General features: G+C 40.0%; 1 protein-coding gene across 7 annotated transcripts in view; it reads right to left on the bottom strand.

Moving 5' to 3' along the window:
- NCOA7 (nuclear receptor coactivator 7) overlaps window positions 1–24109 on the bottom strand; it is a 146051-nt gene that overhangs the window by 108182 nt on the left and 13760 nt on the right. For 6 of the 7 annotated variants that reach the window (XM_053913721.2, XM_071219683.1, XM_053913719.1 and 3 more), the window contains exon 2: window positions 15995–16105. In XM_053913721.2, the coding sequence (XP_053769696.1) occupies window positions 15995–16044 (50 nt within the window). In that variant the 5' untranslated portion in view covers window positions 16045–16105. Of the gene's footprint in view, window positions 1–15994; window positions 16106–20049; window positions 20268–24109 lie in introns of all 7 variants that reach the window. The other variant, XM_053913720.1, reaches the window with a different exon arrangement.

The following is a 24109-nucleotide window of genomic DNA, read 5'->3' as shown; positions in this document are numbered from 1 at the left end:
TGCAAAAGTTCTACTCAGTAACCTTAAACACTTAGGAATCCTCCAACTACCTTTGGATACATATTATAAAGAGCACACATTATAATAATTTTTTATTAATTGTTATGAAAACTTTTTTAAAAAAAGTTCTAGAGTTTTCATTGAAGAGATAAGACTGAAAATTTCTATTATGGAACAGGTTTATTCTAGTTAATTCTGTATATCATTGACACTATGGAGGTAGTTAATAGCAAAGGCTTTGGAGGTAGCCACAAATAGGAAGATACCCTGGCACCATCACTTGCTAGCTGTGTAACTTGAGAAGTTACTAAATCACTCCAACCCTGTTTCCTTGTCTGTCAGATGAGGAAGATTACTATTATCTACCTCCCAGGTTGTTCTGAGGATTAAATGAGGTCAAACTTGTAAAGCACTTGGCACAGAATGAGCAATCATTTAAAAAAAGTGTCTATCATCAATATAAACAAGTAACACTTCACAAGGTGTTCTAGGCCCTGGGTGGGCAGGGGCAGGCAACCTGGTGTGTGGCTCGATCCTACTTGACCACCTTGCTGATGTCCTCCTGACTTTACATAAGGGTTGGTCTTCAAGCTGACCTCTTGGAGGGACCCATCTATGATGGATCATCCATATCAGCTAACAGCTAATGCTGTCCAACCCACAGCATGTGGGCCGCCTGCAGCCCAGGACGGCTATGAGTGCAGCCCAACCCAAAAATGTAATTTACTTAAAACCTTTTCTTGCTCATCAGTTTTCGTCAGCGTTTGTGTATTTAGTGTGTGGCCCAGGACAACTCTTCTTCTTCCAGTGTGTCCCAGAGATGCCAAAAGGCTGGACACCCCTGCACTCTTCCCTTTTCTCCTTTCTCTTTAAAAACTTACCCTTCCTTGACCTCCACATCTCTTCCCTATAATGGCCCTAAGTTTTGGCTTCCTTTTCCAGCCAAGCTCCCAGAAGAATTGCCAAGAAGTTCTGTGTCCATTCCCCGACTTCCTATTGACTTTAAACTGGCTGCTCCCACCCCTGTACTGAAACTGCTTTTCTTCAATTACCAGTGATGTCCACTGGTCACACTTTATGGATACTTTTCAGTCCTCATCTTCATTTACCTCTCACTGCTTTGAAAATTGCTGATCATTCTCTCCTCCTCAAAATGCTTTCTTCTCTTGGCTTCTGTGATTCCACCTCTTCTGGATTTCATCCTACTAGACCACTAATTTTTGGAGTTACCCAGTTCTTCTCCCTATCCCTTTGTTCTGTTCTCTTTTCAGTTTATACTCTCTCCCCACATGATCCCCTTGGCTGGGTCCAACAACTCTCCCATTTCTACCTCAGACCAGATCGCTCTGTTTTCACTCCCCCTGTGCTTTCACATACCCACCCGTGCGGACATCAAATGGGACATCTCACACGCATCTCCAACAGAGCACATCCCAACTTAAATTCCTAAGAGTCCTTTTCAAAACTGTCAATTTCTAGTCTTCCTATTCCATTGAATGGACCTCCATCCCTCTAGTTGCTTAATCCAATTTCCTAAACATGGACACGAAGGCCCTGCATGACCTACCCACCCGACCTCTCCACCCTTCTTGTGCTGTCCTCCCTGAAAGCACCCTGTTCCAGCCACACTGGCATTGCTGCAGATCCAGACACCTGCCAGGCTTTTTCCCACCTCAGAATCTTTGAGTCTAACTGTCTCCGCTGCTTTAAACAATCTCGTCCTTTCCTTTCTCCCAGCCCTTTTCTTAATCACATGGGTCATCTGGCAAATTCGACTCCTTCCCAAGATCAGCTTACATGTCACTTTCCCAGCAGGTCTTCCTTGAACGTCACTTCTGTCTAAAGTGGATCCTGCCCTTGCAATTATTTCAGAACATCCTGTTATTTCCCCTCATAACAAACACTGCAATTTCTAATGACATATGCATTTATGTGTTTACTTTTTTAATGTCTTTGGGAAAAGTAATCTCCGTAAGAGCACAGCCCATATTTGTTGGGTTCACTACTCTACCATCTGGGCTTTAACCGGTACAGGCACATGAGGTCTGTCTGAGATAGAAGTGATGTATAAGTTTACTCCCATAACACAGGAACTTATTTAAAATTAAACGTTATGTGACCCTAATAATGTCTTACATTTGATTTAGTCAAAGAACTGGAGATACCTTAAATATTCACTTGCATCAGAAAATATAAAATCCAAAATGGTCATTTATTCAAAATTAGAGAAAGATTTTTCCTCTGCATTAAAAATAAACAGAAATGTCTCTGGTTATATTTTGCTTGTTTGTCTTGTTGATTAGGTTCCAATTAAAGGTGATATCATATGGTATTTGTCTTTCACCAGCTGGTATCCAATCTGATTCTAGCATGAAAAGTTATGTAGTGTCCAACAAGTACATATATCCATTAGTTTATAAGTGTGTCTTTAAAAGAGCAAAATAAAAATGTTATTTTTCTTAAAAAATAAACAGAAATAAGGTAAACATTATGTGTATTAGATTCATAATTCAATTATAAGTTTCCAATGACTTAAGAAAATACAAATTGTACTTAAAGATGAGATATGTATGTTTATAATTTTTATATTTAAAAATCCATACTCATACAAGAAAAATTATATATCTGCACATATGTGTTTATACATAACTCATTTTTACATTTAAAATATATCTACTTTTATTAAAAAGAGAAACCCCAAAATCCTGATTATATAAGCTCAGAGTTGTGGTTAAAAAAAATCAAATTTCTCTCATTATGCAGTGAAAGCAGTTGATTTAGCAGAGGAAAAGGTAATGCCCCGCCCTTAAAAAATGATGCAGCCATTGAAAGGGAGACGGCTCAGTGCCCAGTGACCTCACCACCAACATCTGCTTCAATTACCTTCTAAAAACGAAATAACCAAATTATTGTTCAGCTTTCTGCTGTGCTAACAAAATTAATCTGAAATATCAAATTTCATCTGCTCTAAATTATGCAACTTCTCAACCAAAAGCTCTTCTGTCTCTAACGTGTGAAGAACATGCATCATAATCAACACTAAGATCATCTCACAAAGAAAAAAAGTAACAGAATGATAAATGACTTAGTTCGAATCATCCACACAGTGACTGGATTTAAATCACTCCACCTATTCAAGTGGGATTAATTAATTTTGATTCTATTCTGCTTTGTACAACAGATGTGTTACTGAAAACATATGATGTGCAAACTGAATTTTAAACGTCATAGAGTGATTTAGAAATCCAATTAGGTTCCAAATCAATAAAGTTATTGGTGAAAATGAAAAATGTGTCTTTTATTTTATGGAAAAAAACCTAAACAGGCTTTTTAGCCAACCCAATAGAAAAGAATATTTAAGCATGAATAACTGGTCTCTAACTGTTTGCTAAACACACTAATCAATATCATTTAAAATTGTTGATGTAATCCGTATTTTTTTGTCTACATTTACATTTACTTCATACTCTCAATTCACACCTGAACAGCTAGCTCTCAGCTCACAACCATCAAGCTATATTTCTCATTCCGGTCCCTGGTATCCCCTCCTCACAGGCATCTTTGATTTTTCTTCATGTGAAATCAGTTGCACGACTGTAGTAACAGCACTGCTGAGGAAGGACCCCTTTCTTGCTCCCCACCACCTTCTGATTCAGCAGATGCTAGATCCTGTCACGCTTTGGAAAGAGGCCCAGGGGGTCCCTCAGTCCAACTTAATCATCTCCCCTTCTTGTCCCGAGGACACTCAGATTCACGATCTATCGCACTAACACATCAGTGGCTTTATTTGGTGCTGAATCACATTTGCAAAGCCACCGGCCACCCTGTGTCTTGCTCAGTCTTCTTCAACCTGGCCTGTTATCCTTTTCGTTATCATTTTTATTTGTGAGAAGCAAAAACCTAAAACAAGTAGGGAGGGCTCCTGCACTTTCACTGATGTCATATATCACAAAATGAGAAAAGGAAAAAAAATGGGATGTTAACCATTTTGTTTTTTATGCAACCTTTATTTGAATGGTAAATGAGAAAAAGAAAGGAAAATAAAAACGCATGACCACATGCCCTTTGGCTCAAGCACCAGGAGGAGTCAACACCTTTACAACAGATGTGCCAAAGCTAAGAGAACTCAGCGGTTAGAGCCTCCATCTCTGAATCTAGGAGGAAATACTAGGGGCATGGGGAATTCTTGCCTCATCCCCAAAATATACAGAAATGTCAAAAGATGGAGGACATTGTTGTTGGTATGCAGGGACTTTCAAAGTTTCTTGAAAGAGTAGCAATTCCCTAGTTTATTCAAAAGTTCCTAAGAATTTCTTTCCGTTGAAAATCAGAAAATATGTTTAGTGAATTTAATCATTTAGATCAGGGAGTCTCACTTATCCTTGCAGGGATAACTAATAAGGTTCTATAAAATTCAACTCAATGTTCTTAATAATTAGGAACATGGGCTGTGAGGTAAGGCACCTGGGGTTGAGTTCTGGATCTGCAGCTGCATAGTTGTGTCACCCGGGACAAATTACACATCATCTATTGTAAGGTCAGCATCTTTATTGGTAGCTAGGATCTACCTCCTATCTACAGGACCCATCTACTTCATGGGGTAATTATGAGATTACCTGACTATGCAGATCAGTCTCTGTTACATAGTAAATAAACAAATGTTAGCTACCACTCACGGTAAATGACTGTTAGGTGCAGGGCATGAAGCTAGGCCTTATGAGGAATATAAAAATGAAAAATAAAACTAACAATAACCGTCAGTGCAGAGATGAGAGTGTTATTCCTGGGCGTATTCAAAGACAGACTGATTTAAGGGCTCCCAGAGAAAGAAGGCATAAGGAAGCCTAGCAACGCCCTCCGAGTCCAGTAGCAGAAGACGGCACCTCTAGGTGGGGGTGGGGGTGGGAGTGAAGGGTTAAATCAAGTAAGAAAGGCCTCAAGGAGACAATGTCACAATCAAAGATGGCTTTGCCAGAGTGATGGGTTTGGTATCACGGTTTTTAAGGAGAGGACAGTGAAGAGCAGTTCTTTGTATAATGAAAACAAAGTTCTGAGGGGACAAAGTGTAAGACATTTACAGAAAAAAATCAAAGTAGGAGATAAAGACAGAAAGGTAGGAATGAGCCATAGTATGCAGAACCTTAACTCTGAGAGAGAATTTGGGATGCAGAAGTGATGTATTTGAACTGTGGCTCAGGAAGACTAATCTGGGAAGATGAGTGGGAGGATATGCAATCAGCCTTTGACTGATGATGGTGGAGGAGGTGACGACTGTTGGAACGTTCAGATATGAATTTTCGGGGGGGGAGGGAGTTTCTACTAAAATCACCAACAGCTGGACTACAACCATGAGCTGAAAAGTTTCCAGGGCTGTGAACACAAAGCACGTTCTGGTTTGGCACTCAATTTTCTCTGGCTGAAGAGTCACTGTACCAGCAACAATGAAAGGTTTCAAATGCATGCGACAAAAGTATCTCAAGTTAATAGTGCCAAGTGTAGGCCCAACTTCAGGAATTGGTTCAGCTGAAATCCTCCTCAACACTCAGCAACAACATTTAAAGACGAGGAGGGCAGCTTAAATCACTTTTCACGTGCCCCCATCTTTTCTCTGTATGGGTTCCGGAGTCTTGGATCTTTCACTGAAGGCTGTGACTAGAGTATGTCTATGGACACCTTTCAAGGGATACATAAACTCCCTGCAAATTTACACAAAACTTGTGCCTATGTATTTCATTCTTGCTTTTTCTCATTTATTCTTGTGTTCCTCATTTAGGCAGTGTAATGTTACATTAAAATTCCTTAGTGCTTATTTTTCATTAGTGCCTATTCTAAAGACTTCATATATTTTAATTCGGTCAGTCCTCTCAACAATCTGGTAAGTACCATTATTATTCTCAGTTTAGAGAAATGAAAGCTATAACCAAGTCCCGCAGCTAGGCAGTGGTTCTCCAGAGAAGAAACCTGCCGGAGGCCCACCACAGAAGCTGCCCATACTCCGTCACCACACTAGTTCCCCCTGGTGCTTTTTAGCAGGTTACAGTCTCATTACTGGTCTCTCTTGGACAGTCCAGATCAGCCTGGAATTTTAGGTTAAGTGAAGATATGCTTATCATTGTTCCTTGAAATTAAATTAGTTTTATATGGTCCCATTATACTGCACTATGGGAAAATACAGTCATACCTTGGTACTCGTGGGCTTCAGAAATCATCAAACCCTGTACTCATCACATTTTGACAAGAAAAAAATGTTTCAGCACACAGCGCATGCTCGGGATGCACTTGCTAGAACTTGCATGAGTCACAAGGTCACCCCACAAGAGAAAATGCTTCATCATTTGGTACTTATCAGTTCTGGCACAAGTCAGGAGTTCTGGATTGAATCGTGATGAGGACTGAGGTACCACTGTTATTTATATAACAGGTACTTTATGTACAGCTATCTATGAACAACTGGTTAATGTGTGTTAGATCAACAATTTTCAAAGAACTTCACTTTTTCAATGAGGAGAAAATAACCTTACTTCTAGTGAACTAACCACTAAAGACTGTTCTAAATGAATGAGTCATTTTTTATCATACTTAAATATAAGTACTTAAGTATGTATGATTAAATACAACACACTATATTTTCCAATCAGTCTAGCTTAGTCCAGATTAATCTATTTCATTCCATTCCATTAAAAAAATGCTGGGTCCTATCCACTAAATTGATTTCATGCCTCTCCAAAGGGTTTGTAATCTACAGACTGAAAGCAGTATGCTACACAGAATTAAATCAAGTAACTCTTCCTGTTCATTAAAGATGTAGCAAAAAGTATGAGTCTAACTATGACTGTGTAAATGTTTATAAGCCTTTTTTAATCTGTAGAAAAAAGTTAATGATTTCCTGAAAACATTATCAGATCAAACTTGTCCATGGATGTTTTTCCCATAAATGAATGACAAACAATATGTAAATGTTCCCTTAAGAGCTGCCGATTCTGAACTCAATCAAGAAAATAGGAAACATAAACCTTAACAACATTACAGCTCATACAAGAGTTTAATTGGTAATACTTTCAAGTAAGGCACAAACAGCTTTTTCACAGGAAATGGTTTTAAAATATTCTTAATCATCTTTAAGGTTAATAAAATGGCTGAATACTAAAAAATTTACAAAAATTAAGACTCACAAACCATTCTGTCAGTCAAGACACACACACACACACACACACACACACATCATACCCCAACCACAATTTAACAAAGCACAGGAAGGAGTTACTGAACTACAACAGATTCTCCACACCCCAGATGGCCCATCTGGGGCAAACTGACTATAAACACATAAACGAACAAGAGCTATTTAGATCACACACAAAAGTGTTCTTGGGCAGGGTGGTGGGTCACTACAGGCATGTGTCCCTAACAGCAACAAGGTTTTCTGGGATGGTTCTTAGACATTAAAGTCAAATATGGCTTTCAGTAAAGTCAGCTAAAATATTCTACTTCCAAACCCATACACATTTTTTCTACTTACCATATTACGATGCTAACACCATGTTCTAATCCCCCTTCCCGACAAAGTAAAAATTAATGCTTAATGCAATTTAAACTGAGATAACATGGAATGAAAAAAATAAGCTGACAGTAACCAGAGGGGAGGTAGGAGGGGATAATGGGGGGGGGAAGGGGGAAGGATTTTCAGGAACATCTATAAAGGATACATGGACACAAAACCAAAGGGGGGTAGAATCGAGGGTGGGAGGTGGGGATGGCTGGGGGTAGGGGGGGGAGGTAGGGGGAAAATGGAGACAACTGTACTTGAACAACAATGAAAAAATTAAAATTAAAATTAAAAAAAGAAATATTTAACATAGAGAACTATGCCCATACCAAAACAGCAAAAAAAAAAAAAAGAAGAAGAAGAAGAAGAAGAAAAAGAAAAGAAAAAAGTAATGACAGATACAAAGTGTACTGGGATTCAGGCTCACGCCCTCCATTTAAATACTTAAGTGACTTGAGGCAGGTTATTTATCTTCCTGAACTACATATTCATCGTCTGCATTTAAATCTACTCATAAGATCGTCGTGAGGCGAAGTGACAGAATGCATGCGGAAGCACTCTAGAAAGTACTAACAAAATGCTACTATTAAGTTGGATTAGAATCAGTGGGCACTGTGAAACTGAGAGAATGAAGTATTATCCAAATATAAAGGTATAGAGTCTAACAATTACCAAGCACTTCAACTGGTTTTATTTGCTTTCTATGTATCAACTTCAATTAAAACCTGCAGTCTGATTGAACGTCTAATCCAAAAACTGGTAGTAATAAAGTTTCTCCTCAAGTTTTGGACACACTAAGGTTCTTCTCTAAATGTGGTGTATTAATTCTTAGCACAGGCATATCACAAAGAGACAGCTCTTTCCTGGGGTTCAAAGACTGCCTTGTGGGGCTGGAAAGGGGAAGTGCCCCTTGTCCTCAGCCATGCTGCAGAGTAGCCAGCCACACCCAACCAGGCGCCTCCTCCCCCTGAACTTTAGACTCCATTCTATACCAAGAGGGCACGCTGCCACGTTGTGTCCGAATGCACGTGTACATTTATTTCTATCACAGGCAACAACTCTTTTAGATGAGATGCAATCCGCGAGAGCAAAGTGGACCACTGTAATGCAAACCCTGACTCACACAGCTAGGGAATATAGGCTGCGTGTTTCCTACCGCTTTGGTGGGTCAATACTGACATAAACCATGTCACGGATGGATAAAGTTGACAAGATATATAATATGGGATGTCATCAAGTTACAAACCAGTTGTTTTGCAAAATGTTACATATCATTTAGGTCTCTAAAATCCAGGATGCATTTCTGCAAATTAATTTCTATTGTTGTAAATGTTACGCTGCCAGGACTAACAAAAGCCAAATGACAGGGGCTATTTGAGGATAAAAATATTTCTGCATTGGGCATCTCCAAATAAAGTTTCTTCTCAAGGCGTGGACATACTAAGGTTCTTCTCTAAATGTGGTGTATTAATTCTTAGCACCGGCATATCACAAAGAGACAGCTCTTTCCTGATGAAGATGATTGGGACACTTGTCCCAACCCTTATCACATCAGAGCATGTACAGAAGAAGATAATACTCATACTGCACCCTGGGGTAAGATGCCGCTCATGGCCAAGGGTAACCAGCCTATGTCTCTGGCCCCCCCAAGGGCTAAGGGGTCAGGGTCTCTTGGTACAACTACTTGAGCCACGCAATTGTATCAAGCAACACCAGTGGTGAGGCTCTGATTAGTAGTTTATGCAGTTTATATATAAGAATCAGTAGGTGTTGTGAAATGGATACACATACATATAAAGCGGCCTGGCATGGGGCCAAGACATCATTGACAATCTCTCCTCACGGGCTTAAGGTTCAACTGTTAAATAAAAGGGTGTCTAAGATTACGAAAGCCTTTTGGACCACATAATTAGACTGCATGATATTCCAGAACCTAGCTGTGCTCATCACAACGTGCCTTTGGGAAACTATGATTCTATCATAGTTGCATTATAATTGCTCCTGCCTCCCTGATCTGAACAACAGGGATGGCAGTGGGGCATTAAAATGCAGATTCTTCTGGGTGAACAGGAAGGTGTAGGTAGGCATAGCCACTAAGGTCAGGAAGGATTCATTTTCACAGGAGTGACCAAGTACTCACTGTGCCAGGCACTCTGTATGCTCCATCAATCTTAATAGCCATCTTGGTTTGCTTTTGTTTAAACAAGACGGCTACACACCTTATTATATATTTAATAAGATAAATAAATAAATAAATGACAGACCACTGGTCAAACATCAGTCTCTAGATCCTCCTCCCTGAAAAGAGGTCAAACTTCTATCAGTGTGGACAAGGGACAGAACTGGTTCAGCTCTGGTCCTCTTTGCTGGGTTTCACTTCAACTTCTCCTGGTTCAGGCTGGGATGCTTCCTTCTTTGAAGTCGTCATGTCAGTGGGTTATTATTAGCCACATTTAAAAACTGAAGAAATACCACGTGAAGGAGTTTAGAAAACTTGGCCAACATTATACACTGAAGGGATTTTCAAACACCAGGTATTCTGCTGATGGGTCAGAGGTTCAAGGCTGAAGAACTGCCAGGGCAAAGGCTTGAGACCGAAGTGGGAGAAGTACAAGGAGTGGGGACGGCAGCAGAGATGTGCTCTACACTCTGCATCTTTGGGGTGGGGGCTGAAGTGGAAAGAAGAGCATCATCCCCCTCCTTGCTGCCTACTCCTGGCTCTGCAGGGGGTGGGTAAGAGATGAAAACAGGTGGCAGGTGCAGGTGCTTTTCCTGATAACCAGAAAAGAGAGGGAGGGGCCAGCAAGTATAGGGAGAGGGGCCAAAATGAACACCAGTCTCCTGAGGGGTTTCTGTCCCTCGGTGTCTATTCACAGGCCCTCTCAGATTAGTCAGAGGGGAAAACACCACTTTAGGTTAACTATTAAATGGTAATGAAAAATATACAATAAAAAATTATTAAATAAAAAAGGGTAATATATTTATGTACTAAGTCTAACATTTACGTTATTTGTGATTTGTTTTCCTTAATAAAGAACTTGGAAATCAAAAAATAAAAAATTTTTTGATACCCTAAATTAACCCTTTATCCTGAAAAAGATGTTCTTAAAGAATTTTCAAACACACGTACAAAGAGTGTAAAGGGATCTACAGAAAAATCACTAAATGGGTTCCAAATTCTACAAAGCCAAGTAACATCAGCACGAGTGTGGAAGAGAGCCCTACGAGGCACTGCAGAAGGAAACGCCTGCCTTTAACTACAAGAGGAAGGAAGAGGGCACGGGGGCCAAAGCAAGTAACGATCACTCCAGAGGGCAGTTCAGAGAGCATGACTCGCTTCAATAATTCAGTTTTTCACTTGGTTTCAAGACCTGTCAAGTATCAAGGAACTGATACACACGTATATTGGAAGAATGTCTCCTGAGTTGCTCAATCTGGAATAAACAACTGGTACAAAACAACACTGAAGATCCTGAAAAGCAGGTGGGCCAGGCCAGGAGATCCTCCAACTCCTTAGGGTTTCTCCAAAATAAATTTAACTTTCCATTTAGAGTTACAAAGGCATATGTCAAGATAAATTATAAAAAAGGAAATACTGCATGATCCTCAAATGGCTAATTTCAATCCAAAATTATTGCAATAGGGTCCTTTAAACTTATCTTTCTCTGATGTTGAATTCAGACAGAGAAAGAGAAATGTCAACAAAGGAGCTGGGTAAAAAGATCATTTCCTGGAGCACAACAATCACGCGATGTTGATGAAAACACAGGTAAAACAGTGCCCTGAGAAAACAGGCTGCTCACCAGTAACTACCCTTATGGGAAAAGGGATGGTGGGAGGGGTGAACAGAGTTTAGAAGCAATGTTTAGGGTTTCAGATACATAACGTGGCAGCAGGCGGAAGTCAGGAGAAACCTCCTTTTGATCTCTGCACACTCCTACAGATCTGTGATTGCATCAGTTTGGCCTTGCCCTTTGCCTGACTTCGCATTCTTCTCTGGAGATCTTGCTGGGACTGCCCTTCAACACACTGCTCCAGAGAAGTCCGCCCGGCGCCATCAGAAACCAGCTTTCAAGTAGGTTTTACCAGTAACTGACTGTAGGGGATGTCAGCTCGGGCAGGAGGCACTGGAAAAGACTGACCACTTTGGCTACCTTTTTCTGATAATGAAGGTTTTTGTTGTTTGCTTTTTGCTTTTGACCTTTTTTGGCTGCCATTGCATTATAAACTATGCGTTTTGTTTATCACTGCGGTTAAATTAACATTTCTTTAATAACTAAAGCAGTTGAACGTCTTTTCATGTGCTTATCAGCCATCTACCCATCTTCAGTGCAGTGTCTTCTCCTGGGTTCTAATGGGATTTTGTTGTTGTCCGTTGTTGAGGTTTGAGAATTCTTTATGCATTCTAGGTAGTGCCAGTCTTTTGACATGTGGTTTGCAAATATTTTCTCCCAGTCTGTAGCTTTTCTTTTTATCCTCTTAATATCGCCTTTTGCAGAGCAAGAGTTTTTAATTTTTATACTATTCAATTTATAAGTTTTTCCTTTTATGGGTGGTGGTTTGATGAAAAGTCTAACAAGCCTTTGCCCAGCCCTAGATTTTCTTTTCATATAAGTTTCATAGTATTATTTGATATCAAAGTCAATAAATATTTTGTATTATAAACAAAATATTTGTCTGTTTGTCTGTATTTCTCTCTCTCAATTCCTGGTAAATAATCAGGTTGACCTACTACTGTTTTAACAGCACCACAGATTTTTGTCCTTGTCCTGCTATCTCTGTGCTTCTAAGGTCCCACTTCATTTTTTGACATGCTTTGCTCTTCATTGTTAGAATACTTTTCGCAAGAGATCAAAGAAAGCCAACCTTGACATTTGTGAGTGGAAAAAATATGCTGTTTTTTCAGAACAGTTTGATCTTGCCTTCCCAGTTTCAGGGACTCCCCTAACTCTACCCCTTAGGGACAAGAAGTGGTTGACTCTCACAAGTGTTCATGACCCCCACCAGTCACTCTTACTGTCGGAATCAGTGTGGATTTGGACTGAGAAGGCACTACCGCTTTTGAAATCACTATTTAGGATATCCATTAAGCCAAAAAAAAATTCTGACACAAACCCACATCTTATATAAAAATTAACTGAAGCTGGTTATTGACTTTGATATCAAATAATACTATAAAACTTATATGAAAAAAATCTAGGGCTGGGCAAATATTCGTTAGACTTTTCATCAAAACCACCACCCATAAAAGGAAAAACTTATAAATTGAATAGTATAAAAATTAAAAACTCTCGCTCTGCAAAAGGCGATATTAAGAGGATAAAAAGAAAAGCTACAGACTGGGAGAAAATATTTGCAAACCACATGTCAAAAGACCGGCACTACCTAGAATGCATAAAGAATTCTCAAACCTCAACAACGACAACAACAAAATCCCATTAGAACCCAGGAGAAGACACTGCACTGAAGATGGGTAGATGGCTGATAAGCACATGAAAAGACGTTCAACTGCTTTAGTTATTAAAGAAATGTTAATTTAACCACAGTGAGATATTGCTGCACACCTATCAGAATGGCTAACATAAAAAAGAATGTTAATACGAAATGGTGATGAGGATTCAGAGAAACTTGGTCATTTATACATTGCTGATGGGAAGGAATGTAAAATGGTACAGTCACTCTGGAAAAGACTATGGTAGTTTCTTACAAAATTAAGCGTACACTTACCATTTGACCAAGCAAGTTTACTTGTGGGCATTCATCTGGTGAAATTAAAACCTTTACATTCACACAAAATCTTGTACACAAATGATCCTATCAGCTGATTTACTATTTCTCTATTAAATAAGGCACAGGTATATACAGAAAACAGAAATAATCTAAAGGGGCCTTGCTTCTTCTTTCTTTTTGAATGTATATTTTAATATTCCATTTTAAAACAAAAAATGAACAAGACCACATCTTCCTCTTTTATTGAGGCTGTATCCTTAGGGCAGTTCACAAACAACATGTTGCTTTAAATAGAACTATTTCAAATAGGAAAACCGATATACTGATCTCTCAGCTTTATTTGTAACAGCTTTATTATTCACCCAAATGTGCTTCAGTGGGTGAACTGAAAAATTGTGATACATTCCAACCATGGAATACTACTCAGCAATAAAAAGCAACAAACTATTAATATATGTGTATTCCCCCAAAATTCGTGTGTTGAAACTTAATGTGCAAGGTGACAGTAGGGGGAGGTGGGACCTTTGGGGGTGGTTAGGTCATGAGGGGATCAGTTCTCTTGTAAGCAAAGGCCTGAGAACGCTCCTTGCCCCTCCATCGTGCATGGTTTCAGCAAGAGGATGACTTACACGAACCGAGAAGTGGCCTCTTGCCAGACACGGAACCTGACCATGCGGGGACCTAGCCTCAGACATCCAGCCTCTAGAAATATGAGAAATAAACTTCTATTGTTTACCAGCCACTCAGTCTGTGATATTTTGTTACAGCAGTCTGAACGAACTGAGACATCAAGAGAATTTTACTAAGTGAAAAAAATCTGATCTCAAAAGGTTATATACTATATGATTTCACTTATGCAATATTTTTGAAATCTCCAATTACAGAGACTGAAAGCAGATTAGCAATTGCGCGGGGTGGAGGACAGAGGCAAGGAAGTAAACGTGACTCCAACGCGGTGGCACAGGGGGCCTTTTTGACAGAATTGTTCTGCATCTCGATTGTGATGGTGGCCACACAAACCTACCCATGTGATAAAACTGCGCAAAATAAACACACATAAAACACAAACACACACAAATGAGAGCGTGTGAAACCTGGTGAAATCTGAATAAGGTCAGCGGATTGTATCAATGGCAATTTTCTGGTTGTAATATTAGAGGATAGTTATGTAAGGTCTCACCAGTGTGGGAAACTGGATATAGGATCTCTCTGTATTATTTCTTACAACTACATGCAAATCTACAATTATCTCAAAATAAAGTGTTTTTAAAAATCACTATACAGGTCTCATTTATTCTAAGTGTCCTATCTTTTTAATGTTTCATCCATTTGATGCCTGATGTCTTCCTTGCCCAAATAATCTTTTTACTCTCTATAATCTTAATAGTGAAAAAACATTACTCTTGCTTTCCAAAACCTCTTATTAAGGGTCCACTATTACTAATTGGAACACGCCCTTTGGAAACAACCCTATATTTGAATACTGACTCTTACATGGCATGAAACAGACAAAACTTCCGAGTCTTAACTACCTCATTGGTAAAATAGGGAGAAAACCTAAGATACAGGTTTATTGTGAAGATAAATGAAATAATAAGTACTTGGCACATAATAAGTAGTTCCTTAAATATTCATGTCCTTCCTTTTCCCATTAACAACCTAAAACCTCGCTTAATTTCTCGATAAAAACATGAACAAAGAGCTTTGATTGTCAGTTTCCAAAGCTTGTATTTGGAAAACAGGAAATGCCTCTTTAATGAGCGTAAATTGGGTTTCGGGATGTGGTGAGCCTGAATTCTGTTCCTAAGAAGCATTTCAGTTTAGGAGACCATAATGATCATTTTAAGCTTATGTTCTCCTTCTGAGTTTGAAAACATTCCAACGATCAAAATGATGTATAAATGTTTCGGCATATCACACATTTTATTGTGTTTAGTGAGTGGCTTCCATATGGGTGTTTAAATCCATAAACAGTAACTGATCATATACTAGATCTCTTGTACCAGACACCAACAAATGCATGTATGTTGGAGGAGTTCAAGCTTTAAAAATGACATGGACAAAACAAACAAGCAAGCAAAATAGAACCAGAGACACTGAAATTAAGAACAAACTGACAGTAACCAGAGAAGGGAGGGGATAATGGGGGAAAAGGGTGAAGGGTTTATAAAAACAACTATAAAGGACACGTGGACAAAAACAAGGCGGGGTAGAAACTGGAGGAAGGTGGAGATGGCTGGGGTGGTAGGGAGGGGTGGGGGGGAAAGGCAGAAAACTGTACTTGAACAACAATAAAATTTAAAAGTATTTAGTAAAAAAAAAATGTCATGGAAACCAAAGAGAGAATTTCATCCATTCCAAACTCCTACAAAAAATACTTTTTATTATTTATTATTTATTTATTTGTTTACTTTATTTTTCTGTGTCTATGAGTTTTTTGCCTTTGCTTAAATCCTTCACCTTTTTCATCCAGCCCCTCAACCAAAAATACTTTTTAAATAATAGATACCCCACAAGGTATTAGGCTTTAATTATGTTACAGATTTTTAGTTACAGCTCAACCAATGAAGCTACAGAGAAGGAAACAAAGTATATTTAACTTCTACTGGCTACATGCTCTGTTTATGAACAGTCACAAGACAGAAAATGACAAGCAATAGGATAAAATCCCCTCAATTTTTTTAAGTACTGATATAATTTTGCAAAGCAAATGCTTACCGAGCAAAATAACTTTGTTTTCGTTCCTTCTTCTCTTCCTTGTTATCCATAATATGCAGTCAAAAGTGCAAAGTAGTTGGGAAAGTTCTTCTTAATCAATGAGTCATAACCCTGTAATAAAAAAAAACAACAAAGCAACTGTAAATTAAGACACTTACAATGGCCAATATTAAGAATAACACAGAGTGGAGCTACATGGCCCACAACCAATAGAAGATAAGCTTTAGCCGGTCAACAGAACCACAAGTCACCTGAAATACAAAAAGTCCACAGGGGACTAAAGCCCTGGACATTGGAGGTGTTAAACTGAAAAATAAAAGGCAGCTAGACAAAGAAACTGAAGTGTTTCCCTCACAATTAACAATTACTTCAAAATGTGCTAAAGTGAAAACCACTGACTTTGGAAGAGTTTAGACCAGCTATGCAGAAGCTAATCATTATTTTTAAAATTTAAACTCATCATCACTTTTTCAGTGATTAATAATGAATCTGTTTCATATACATTATGAAAAGGGATCAGTCGGGTGTTTTAAAGGAATGTTCTTTCTTTAAAAATAGAAATAACATCACCGTTCCACTTTGTTTTCGGAAACACGCCAGTGAGTCCATCCCATTTGGGGGGACGTGGAAGTGAAAGCGTAAAGCCTCTGGAAGCTGCTCCAAATGGCCTCATACGCTCGCCTCTGCCCCTGCCTCTCCCTGCCTCTGCTACCCTCACCTGTGTTCCCTGGCAGCACTTTAAACCTCCGATAGCAGGTTATCTCCAGATCAATCTTCCTCAAATACCACTTCCATCACCACACCCCTGCTCAAAATTTTCCAATGTCTACTTACTAACTGATTCGCTGCTCTAAATTTTCTGCAGAGTACTAACCTTTCCTAAAAATCCATCTTTAAAACCGGAAGGGGTATCAAAGTAAAAGCAAAGAACGTTCAGCAAATTGTTTACAAACCCATTTCAGTTCAATAAACAATTCACAATACATACTACATGGAAGGTACTGTGTTAAGTAACAGAGACCAAAGATAAATAAGATGACATTTGTCCTAATGGAATTTACTGTCTTGTGAGGGAAACATCCAGGATTTCAAGTCAACGGGCACAGGTGCCTCTAGAGCCTAGAGAAGAACTCAGCCTCGGGCAAGGCCACCCCATGCACTCCCTCCACACACCAAGATCTGAAGGATGAGTAGAGGTTTCCTAGTTAAAGGGTACAGGGGAGCAGGGTCATCTTGAACGAAAGCAAGAAGACACAATCCAGTATTTCCCTGCTACACTAGGATTAAATGTGAAGCCGGGCAAGGGTGGGAGCTGAGGATGAAGACATGGTCAGGATTAGGGTCAAGGAAGACCCTTCCTGTCACACTAAAGAGCCTGAACTTCATCCTAGCTGGGTATTATGTGCTGCCCACCCCCTTCACCACACCTGCCAGCATCACCAAGCAGTCACGCTGAACCCAATGGCAGCAGTCTATGGTGGCAGCAGACATTACCAAATGGACCAGAGCTGGTTCACGAGAGTGAAGATCTCCGATGTATATGAAAAGAAGCCACCGCAGGACTTTACATGAGGGAGTGATACACACAGATTGTAGAAGACGGACTTAAAAGAACTGAGCGTAGGGTGAAGTAGATCTTTAGAAAGAAATTACAGTAAAACTACTGCAGAGAGACGGTAGCAGTATTTAACACAGAAAGAGGGGGAAATAAACTCAAGAAATGTTTAGGAGGCAGATTAGTGAAGATCTGGTGACTCACTCAACATAAACAACATGGGGAAGGAAGAAATGAAGAATGTCCGAGTTCTGCTTCAGGGATGGGGGAGACGACTGTGATACCACAGATACAATACTGTCTACAGGGAGGGGTCAGACTGTGTGTGGGATGGGGGAGCATAAACAGGTGAAAGGTCAGTTTTAGACACGTTGTGTTTGAGGAGCCCATGGGACAGTCAGCTGGAGACATTCACCAGACGTGATTCCATCCAAAGCGCAGGAGTGCAGTTAGGGCTAAAGAAAAAGATTTAGAAATCATCAGCATATGGTTGTCGTTAAGGGGGAAAAACAATATGATGATGAGAACACCCTGCAACCATGACAACTATGCAGAAGGCCCTGTATGGGAAACGCGGTCTGAACTCCTTACTGCTTTATCTCCACGTCCTGACACGGGGCTCCACCCTTGAGTTTACCAACATGCAGGGAAAATCAGACATGCAAATAACTGAAATGCAGGGTTAGTAAGTTGGAGCTGTCCCAAAGAATACTACTAAGAATCCAAAAGGCACAAAGTTCACTTTTGACTGAGGTGTTAAAATAAATCTTTCAGGGCAGTTAGGATTTTAATAGGACAAGAGGAGAGAGAGACAGCATTCCAGAAAGAGGGAACGCCTGCACACAGGTACGGATGTGAAAAAGGCCAGACACGTTCTGGCAAGAAGGAAAGAGTGGCTACCAGGTAGGAAAAGCAAATAAATCACGATGCCTGCCTACTGTAAGTCGCGTCAACATATTATCCCCCTTATCTCTTTTAACCCTTACAACCACATTACGAGTTAGGTATCTAATAAAATGAGGCTGGGAGGTACTAGTTTCCCCAGTTCCACAGCAGCAGCTAAAACAGCACCAATCCAGTTCTGTGTACACCTCAATGCCTTTCAGTAACTGTGGAGCCAGGAAGCATTTGGATATGAGCTAGGAAAAAAAAAAGCCCGGAATCAATAGCAACCTGTACCTCAGCATAAATTCTGCCGGTTAAGACGAGTGCACCTGGCTCTGGGGGATGGGGTCACTGAGACCTCTGAGAGGACATCTTTTCCTCTTCCCCCAAGCTTGAAGTAACTTTCCCACAGTCCTCCTCCTAACCAGACCTAGCACAAGCCCCAGTTCGGCTTTGAAGCCTTCCTGCCCACGTGAGTGCCCTTCCTTAGGAGCTTATTTCACATGTCGCCTATCATTTATTGGAGACACTTCATCATACACTGGGTGACAATGGACAAACCACCTCACTTAGCCTCCCCAGCCACAAACAGAAAGTTCCTTCAAGTCAAAAACCGTGTTTCACATTATCCGTATATTTCCCTTAATACCTAACACAGAACTAAGAAGACAATCCACACAAAAGCTAAGCAAGAAACTAATCTGGACTTGGGGCAAGGTCAATGATATGGAAAACTGATAGAAATCCAAGGATTCCCAGGGGATGCAGACTCAAACCAGCCGCTCTCAGACTCCAGAAACGACTAGAATGCAAGCTCTCGGCCCTGCCCTGGCCCAGGTGGTTTATTTTAAAGTTCTTCTCCTGCACAGCACCATATGCGATGATCTCTCTTTATTAGATTTCGCTTCATGAATAAAAATGAAGTCATAACAACCTAATTGGAAAATTTTTATATTGCAAGCTGAGCCAGATATTTAGTTCCAGTGAAAAAATATTGACAAAAATAAGCACAAGAGAAAAGGATTAAATGATCCAAGAACCGACATCTGGTACTGCCGCGTCTCTTTAGAACTGGCAAAGCTTTTTTCTTTTTAATATATTCTAGTCGATAACTTAGACATATGCTAATCTTTGGTTTCTTTTAAATTTCTGGGAAATTTTATATTCCTTAAACAAGACAGATATAGCCCTTTCAGCTCCAGACACATCAACAGATTAGCCAGAAAGAAATCAGCAAAGTATCCTATAAAAATGATTTGCACAGAACAACACACAGAAGCCTTCATGCTTCAGTGAAGAACCAGAGCTCGTAAAATCAATCTCTATTGCAAACTACATTTTCCATTATAAGTGGTTATAATGAGCTTCTTAAAAGCCCTTCTTTCACCTAATGTTGACTTTTCCTCACATTAATAAACTCTAGACTCATCCAAACACTGAATTACGAGTCTCTTGCATTTACGGTGTATCACAGACCAAAAAGAATTTTTTGAGGGAGTACAAGATGAATCTTTTATCTGAATATTTATATTTTGTGATCTTAAATCAGGAGAGTCAATTTAAACCTAAATTCAGTTCATTATTCAAATAAAAATGGCACATCCAAAATCCTTACCTCATAAAAGCTGTGTTGAAGACAAAGTACGTCTGGATTGGCAGCAAAGTGCTCCCTGTTTGAGGCCCTGGTGCCACTTAGAAAAAATCTAAGCACAGAGCTACTGGAGACTTCCTAACTATATCCAACCAGCGTGGACCCACACAGTCCAGGGTGGCTTCTGGCTCCACATCTAACACACAGCGGCTCCTTGTACATTCAGGTATAACCAGTCCAGACTGGGGGGAAAAAAAAACAGTACTCTCATGATGTCCAACTGTTTTGCCAAAAACATGTTTTTATTATACAAATGAAATAATGACAAGAACATGCTTTGAGGCTTGGTCACACTAAGTTTGGCCATTTAAGGAACAGGCCAAGATGTTTCTTTCTGTGCAGCGCTTAAAAGAAATATAATGGGTGTTCAGTCTTTCTCAAAGCCACACTGTCATCTAAAATAACAAAGGAAGAATATTCAAATGTCAGTGTTAAACACAGTAGGAAATTTGAATATTCTCTTTAACAAGAGACCTGGAAAGAAAGGCATAGAAACAGATACAAAAGTATGCCACAAATATATAAGGGGAGCATCCAAGAGATAATGCCCAAATACGCAAATGTATGTCACAAAAGCAAAACAACAGAAAACAGAACTTAACAGCAATGAGGAGCTAAAAAGTTATGCCTGAATCCGGGTGATGATCAAGGACAGGCCAGTGGTCTGCAACCTGGGGAAATGGGTCCAAGCCAACGGATGGAAAAAGGAAGGGAGAATCATAAACTCTTATTTCATTATTCTTTGCCGAGGGAACTAAAATTAGACATGAAAAGAATTAAACAAATGTAGGTTTCAGTGCTCTCTTACCAGTATCAGCAAAGAGATTGCACCAAAGCAACTAGATACTCTAAATGAAGACCCATCTCTGGGCTAGACAGGTCATTTTATAAGTTCTCAAGAAGAGAATGTGCAAGCGACTTTCTAAAATATCACTGGCAGGGTCAGGAATTGTTGAAAATGTGGAAAGTGCCAAAAGCCTGACCACAGGCAAAAATACATTTTCATGTTCGACAATAATCAGAAAAAGGATTATGCAAATTACATACTGGAGAACACCATACAGATCCCCAGCAAAAAATTAGAAATGATCACTAAAGGTAGGTTGGCAAGGACTTGGAGGAGGAGGCGGTGAACCCTGAGATCTAGACTGTTCCCTGAGATCTAGACTGTTAACAGAAAGCCAACCATTCAGTACTGTGCTGGAGATACAAAGATGAAGCCAGTATTCATGGGCCAGGAAGCTCGGGTGGAACAAGCAACTGAAAACCACCAATAGTTAAGATAAATGGTGAGTGCTCTGAAAGTGGCAGAATGCAGAGGGGAAGCAACGAACTCTGCCAGAAAGGGAAGGAGCAGCAGGGAAGCTGCACAGGTAATGCCGGAGCTGGGCTCTGAAGAAGGAGCAGGAGTTTCCCAGATGATGAAGGCAGAAGAATTTCAGCTCATTAGGCAGCATTGGGAAGGAATGTGTACTGCTCAGGGACTCCTGAGTGGTCTGGTCCGGTAGGAGTGTAGGGCTGGTGGAGGGCAGGAAGTTCAGGAAGAGGTGGTTTAGCCAAGCTACACTGACCTAATTTCCCTCTTGGACATAGCTACTATTGTAGGACACCAAAGAAATAAGGTAAACACAATGTAATTGTACTTAAAAGTCACCTGATGTTTCTCTTGGTATGCTTATGGATAAGATGGAGAAAACTGGGCTGGACACGGGTGAATGCTTGTAGGATTAAATGGATAAAGGGAAGCACTGAACCACTGTACTGTAAAGAGGTATGTGCTAACCGACTGCCTGACCTCAACACAGGGCTGGGAGCTGACCTCCATCCTCTACGTAGAGGGAGACTGTAAATAGTTGAATGCAGCATTCCTCCTTAGACCCTGTCCTCATCAGTAAATTTACCATTAACTTGATTTATAATAGGGATCTCCTTATCAGACTTCTAGTGGGATAAATAGCACACTGAATAATAGCATTTGGATTCAGACAGACCTCAGCTGTCTGTAGAAAGGCAGAATTTACCCCACATGAATCTCAGGCTCTACACAGGGGTGAGGTGCTGAGGAATGAAAGAGGTAGAGCTTACTGCTAGCACGAGTGAATATGATTTACAGCCTCCGGTGACAGTAAGATCCATACCCCCAATGTGTGATTCCCCTGCACACCCCCCTCAAAAACAACACTAATGCAATCGGCTCAGAATAAAAAAGATTATGATGCTCTCTGTCCCACCCTCTTTGAAGATTAGCATATATCAAGGTGACTGCATTTAACTCTGGGTCTCACAGTATAAGAGAACTGTAAGGAAACTGGAGTAACCAGAATGATTAAGTGACATAAAACTAAATTTTAGGAATATCAGTCAAAGGAACTGGTTATGTATAGCCTGGAAAGAGTTGGGATGAAATGACAGCTATTTTCAAACTCGTCACAAGGATTTAGGCTTGTACAAATAGACCTTCAAGGGCTATACCTAGAACTAGGCATTAGGCATGGAGGGAAAGGGGTCTTGGCTCAAGTAAGAAAGAACTGTTTTACAGACAGATGCAAAGAGCTGCCTCCAGAGAAAGTGGCTTCTGAGCCTCCAAAAGTGATTGTGCACAAGCAGAAAGGTCACTTCGGAAGACTGCTGTAGGCAGACCAGCGTTCTCAACCTGATCGAAAGCCTCACCCCTCATGTAAATATATATATATTACTTCTCTTATAATTAAGTTCACACATAATATAACCTACTTACACACTTAATTTTATAAAATGTCTATTACATAATGCCCAAAGGAAAGTAATAACAGGCATTTCAATATGTAAATTCTCAAGTTTAAAAAATCTAGGTAATGCCAAAAAAACATTATTTGTAACAGGTATTTCAATAAGTAAACTCTCAGGCACAAGTTCATTGGCAGACACAACGAAACACTTAGACGCTTACACCTACTTACATAGTTCAGGTTTAGCTGGAGGAGAAATGAGATCAGGAACTCCTTCACTACGTAACGAGAAGTACAGGGAAATGAAACAGCAGAAGTGAGAGGTGGGGACAGGATGGGTAATGGGAAGGGCAGTGTGGCGCATGGAATGGTAGAATAAAAATTGAGCTGTAAGTGATAACCAAAGTGATATTTCTATGCATGGCAATTTAGAACTAATCTTTCTTTTCTTTAGAGTGTCTCAACAAATACTTACATAAGTCCTAAAGAAGAAAGGAAATTCCCAAGGATAAAGGACAATTCTTCATTGTCTAGGACGACCCTATTCACTGCAGGGCATCTGGCAACTCCGCTTCCCCCCACTGAATGCTCGCAGGGCCCCACCCCCCGCACCCATGCCAAGTGAACGGCACCTTGGTGGCGGGTGTCGCACAACCCCTACAGGGGGAATGTTCAGCTCTATGGGTAAACTAACATTTTACATTTTTTAATTAAAAATATTTTATTTGAAAAATTCCTTCAAAGCTTATATTTTATAAACTCCACAGATGATTAGTCCCCTGTTTCAAAGATGCTTCAAAACTCCACACATGAGAAGCTCCCTGTTTTGAAGATGCTCCAGTTCGTCTGTGCTTCACCTGACTAATCCCTTTGACCCATGGTATTAAGGCAGCACAGCACCTTTAAAGCAGGACAGGCCTGGCTGGATTTCAGACCCTAGTATTTCTCAGGTATGTAGCCATGGGCAAGTTACTCAATTTCTCCAGCTCTCAGTTTCCTTGTCTGTAGAGGAGCTGATGTAGAGATTAAATGTTTCCTCAATTAGTGTCCCATGGAACAGAAATTCTATCCACTGAGATTTCAATGAAGCCAAAAGTTCAAATACTCATGAAAATGATTCCTACCTTCCACGACACCTGTCGAGTTAAGATTCAAGTTTGCCCCCAACATTAAAATCATAGTGAACTAACTCAAGCTGGGAAGTTCTCGTGAATATAAACATGGCAACAAGCAGCAACAGTAAACATTTACTGAACATTAACCACATGCACCAAATTTTTTGTTCAGTGTTGTTACACAGAGAATAATCTTTATGA

This window comes from Desmodus rotundus, chromosome 11 (assembly GCF_022682495.2).
Source record: "Desmodus rotundus isolate HL8 chromosome 11, HLdesRot8A.1, whole genome shotgun sequence".
In the NCBI taxonomy this organism is placed as follows: domain Eukaryota; kingdom Metazoa; phylum Chordata; class Mammalia; order Chiroptera; family Phyllostomidae; genus Desmodus; species Desmodus rotundus.
This window is presented reverse-complemented; position numbering and strand designations above follow the sequence as displayed.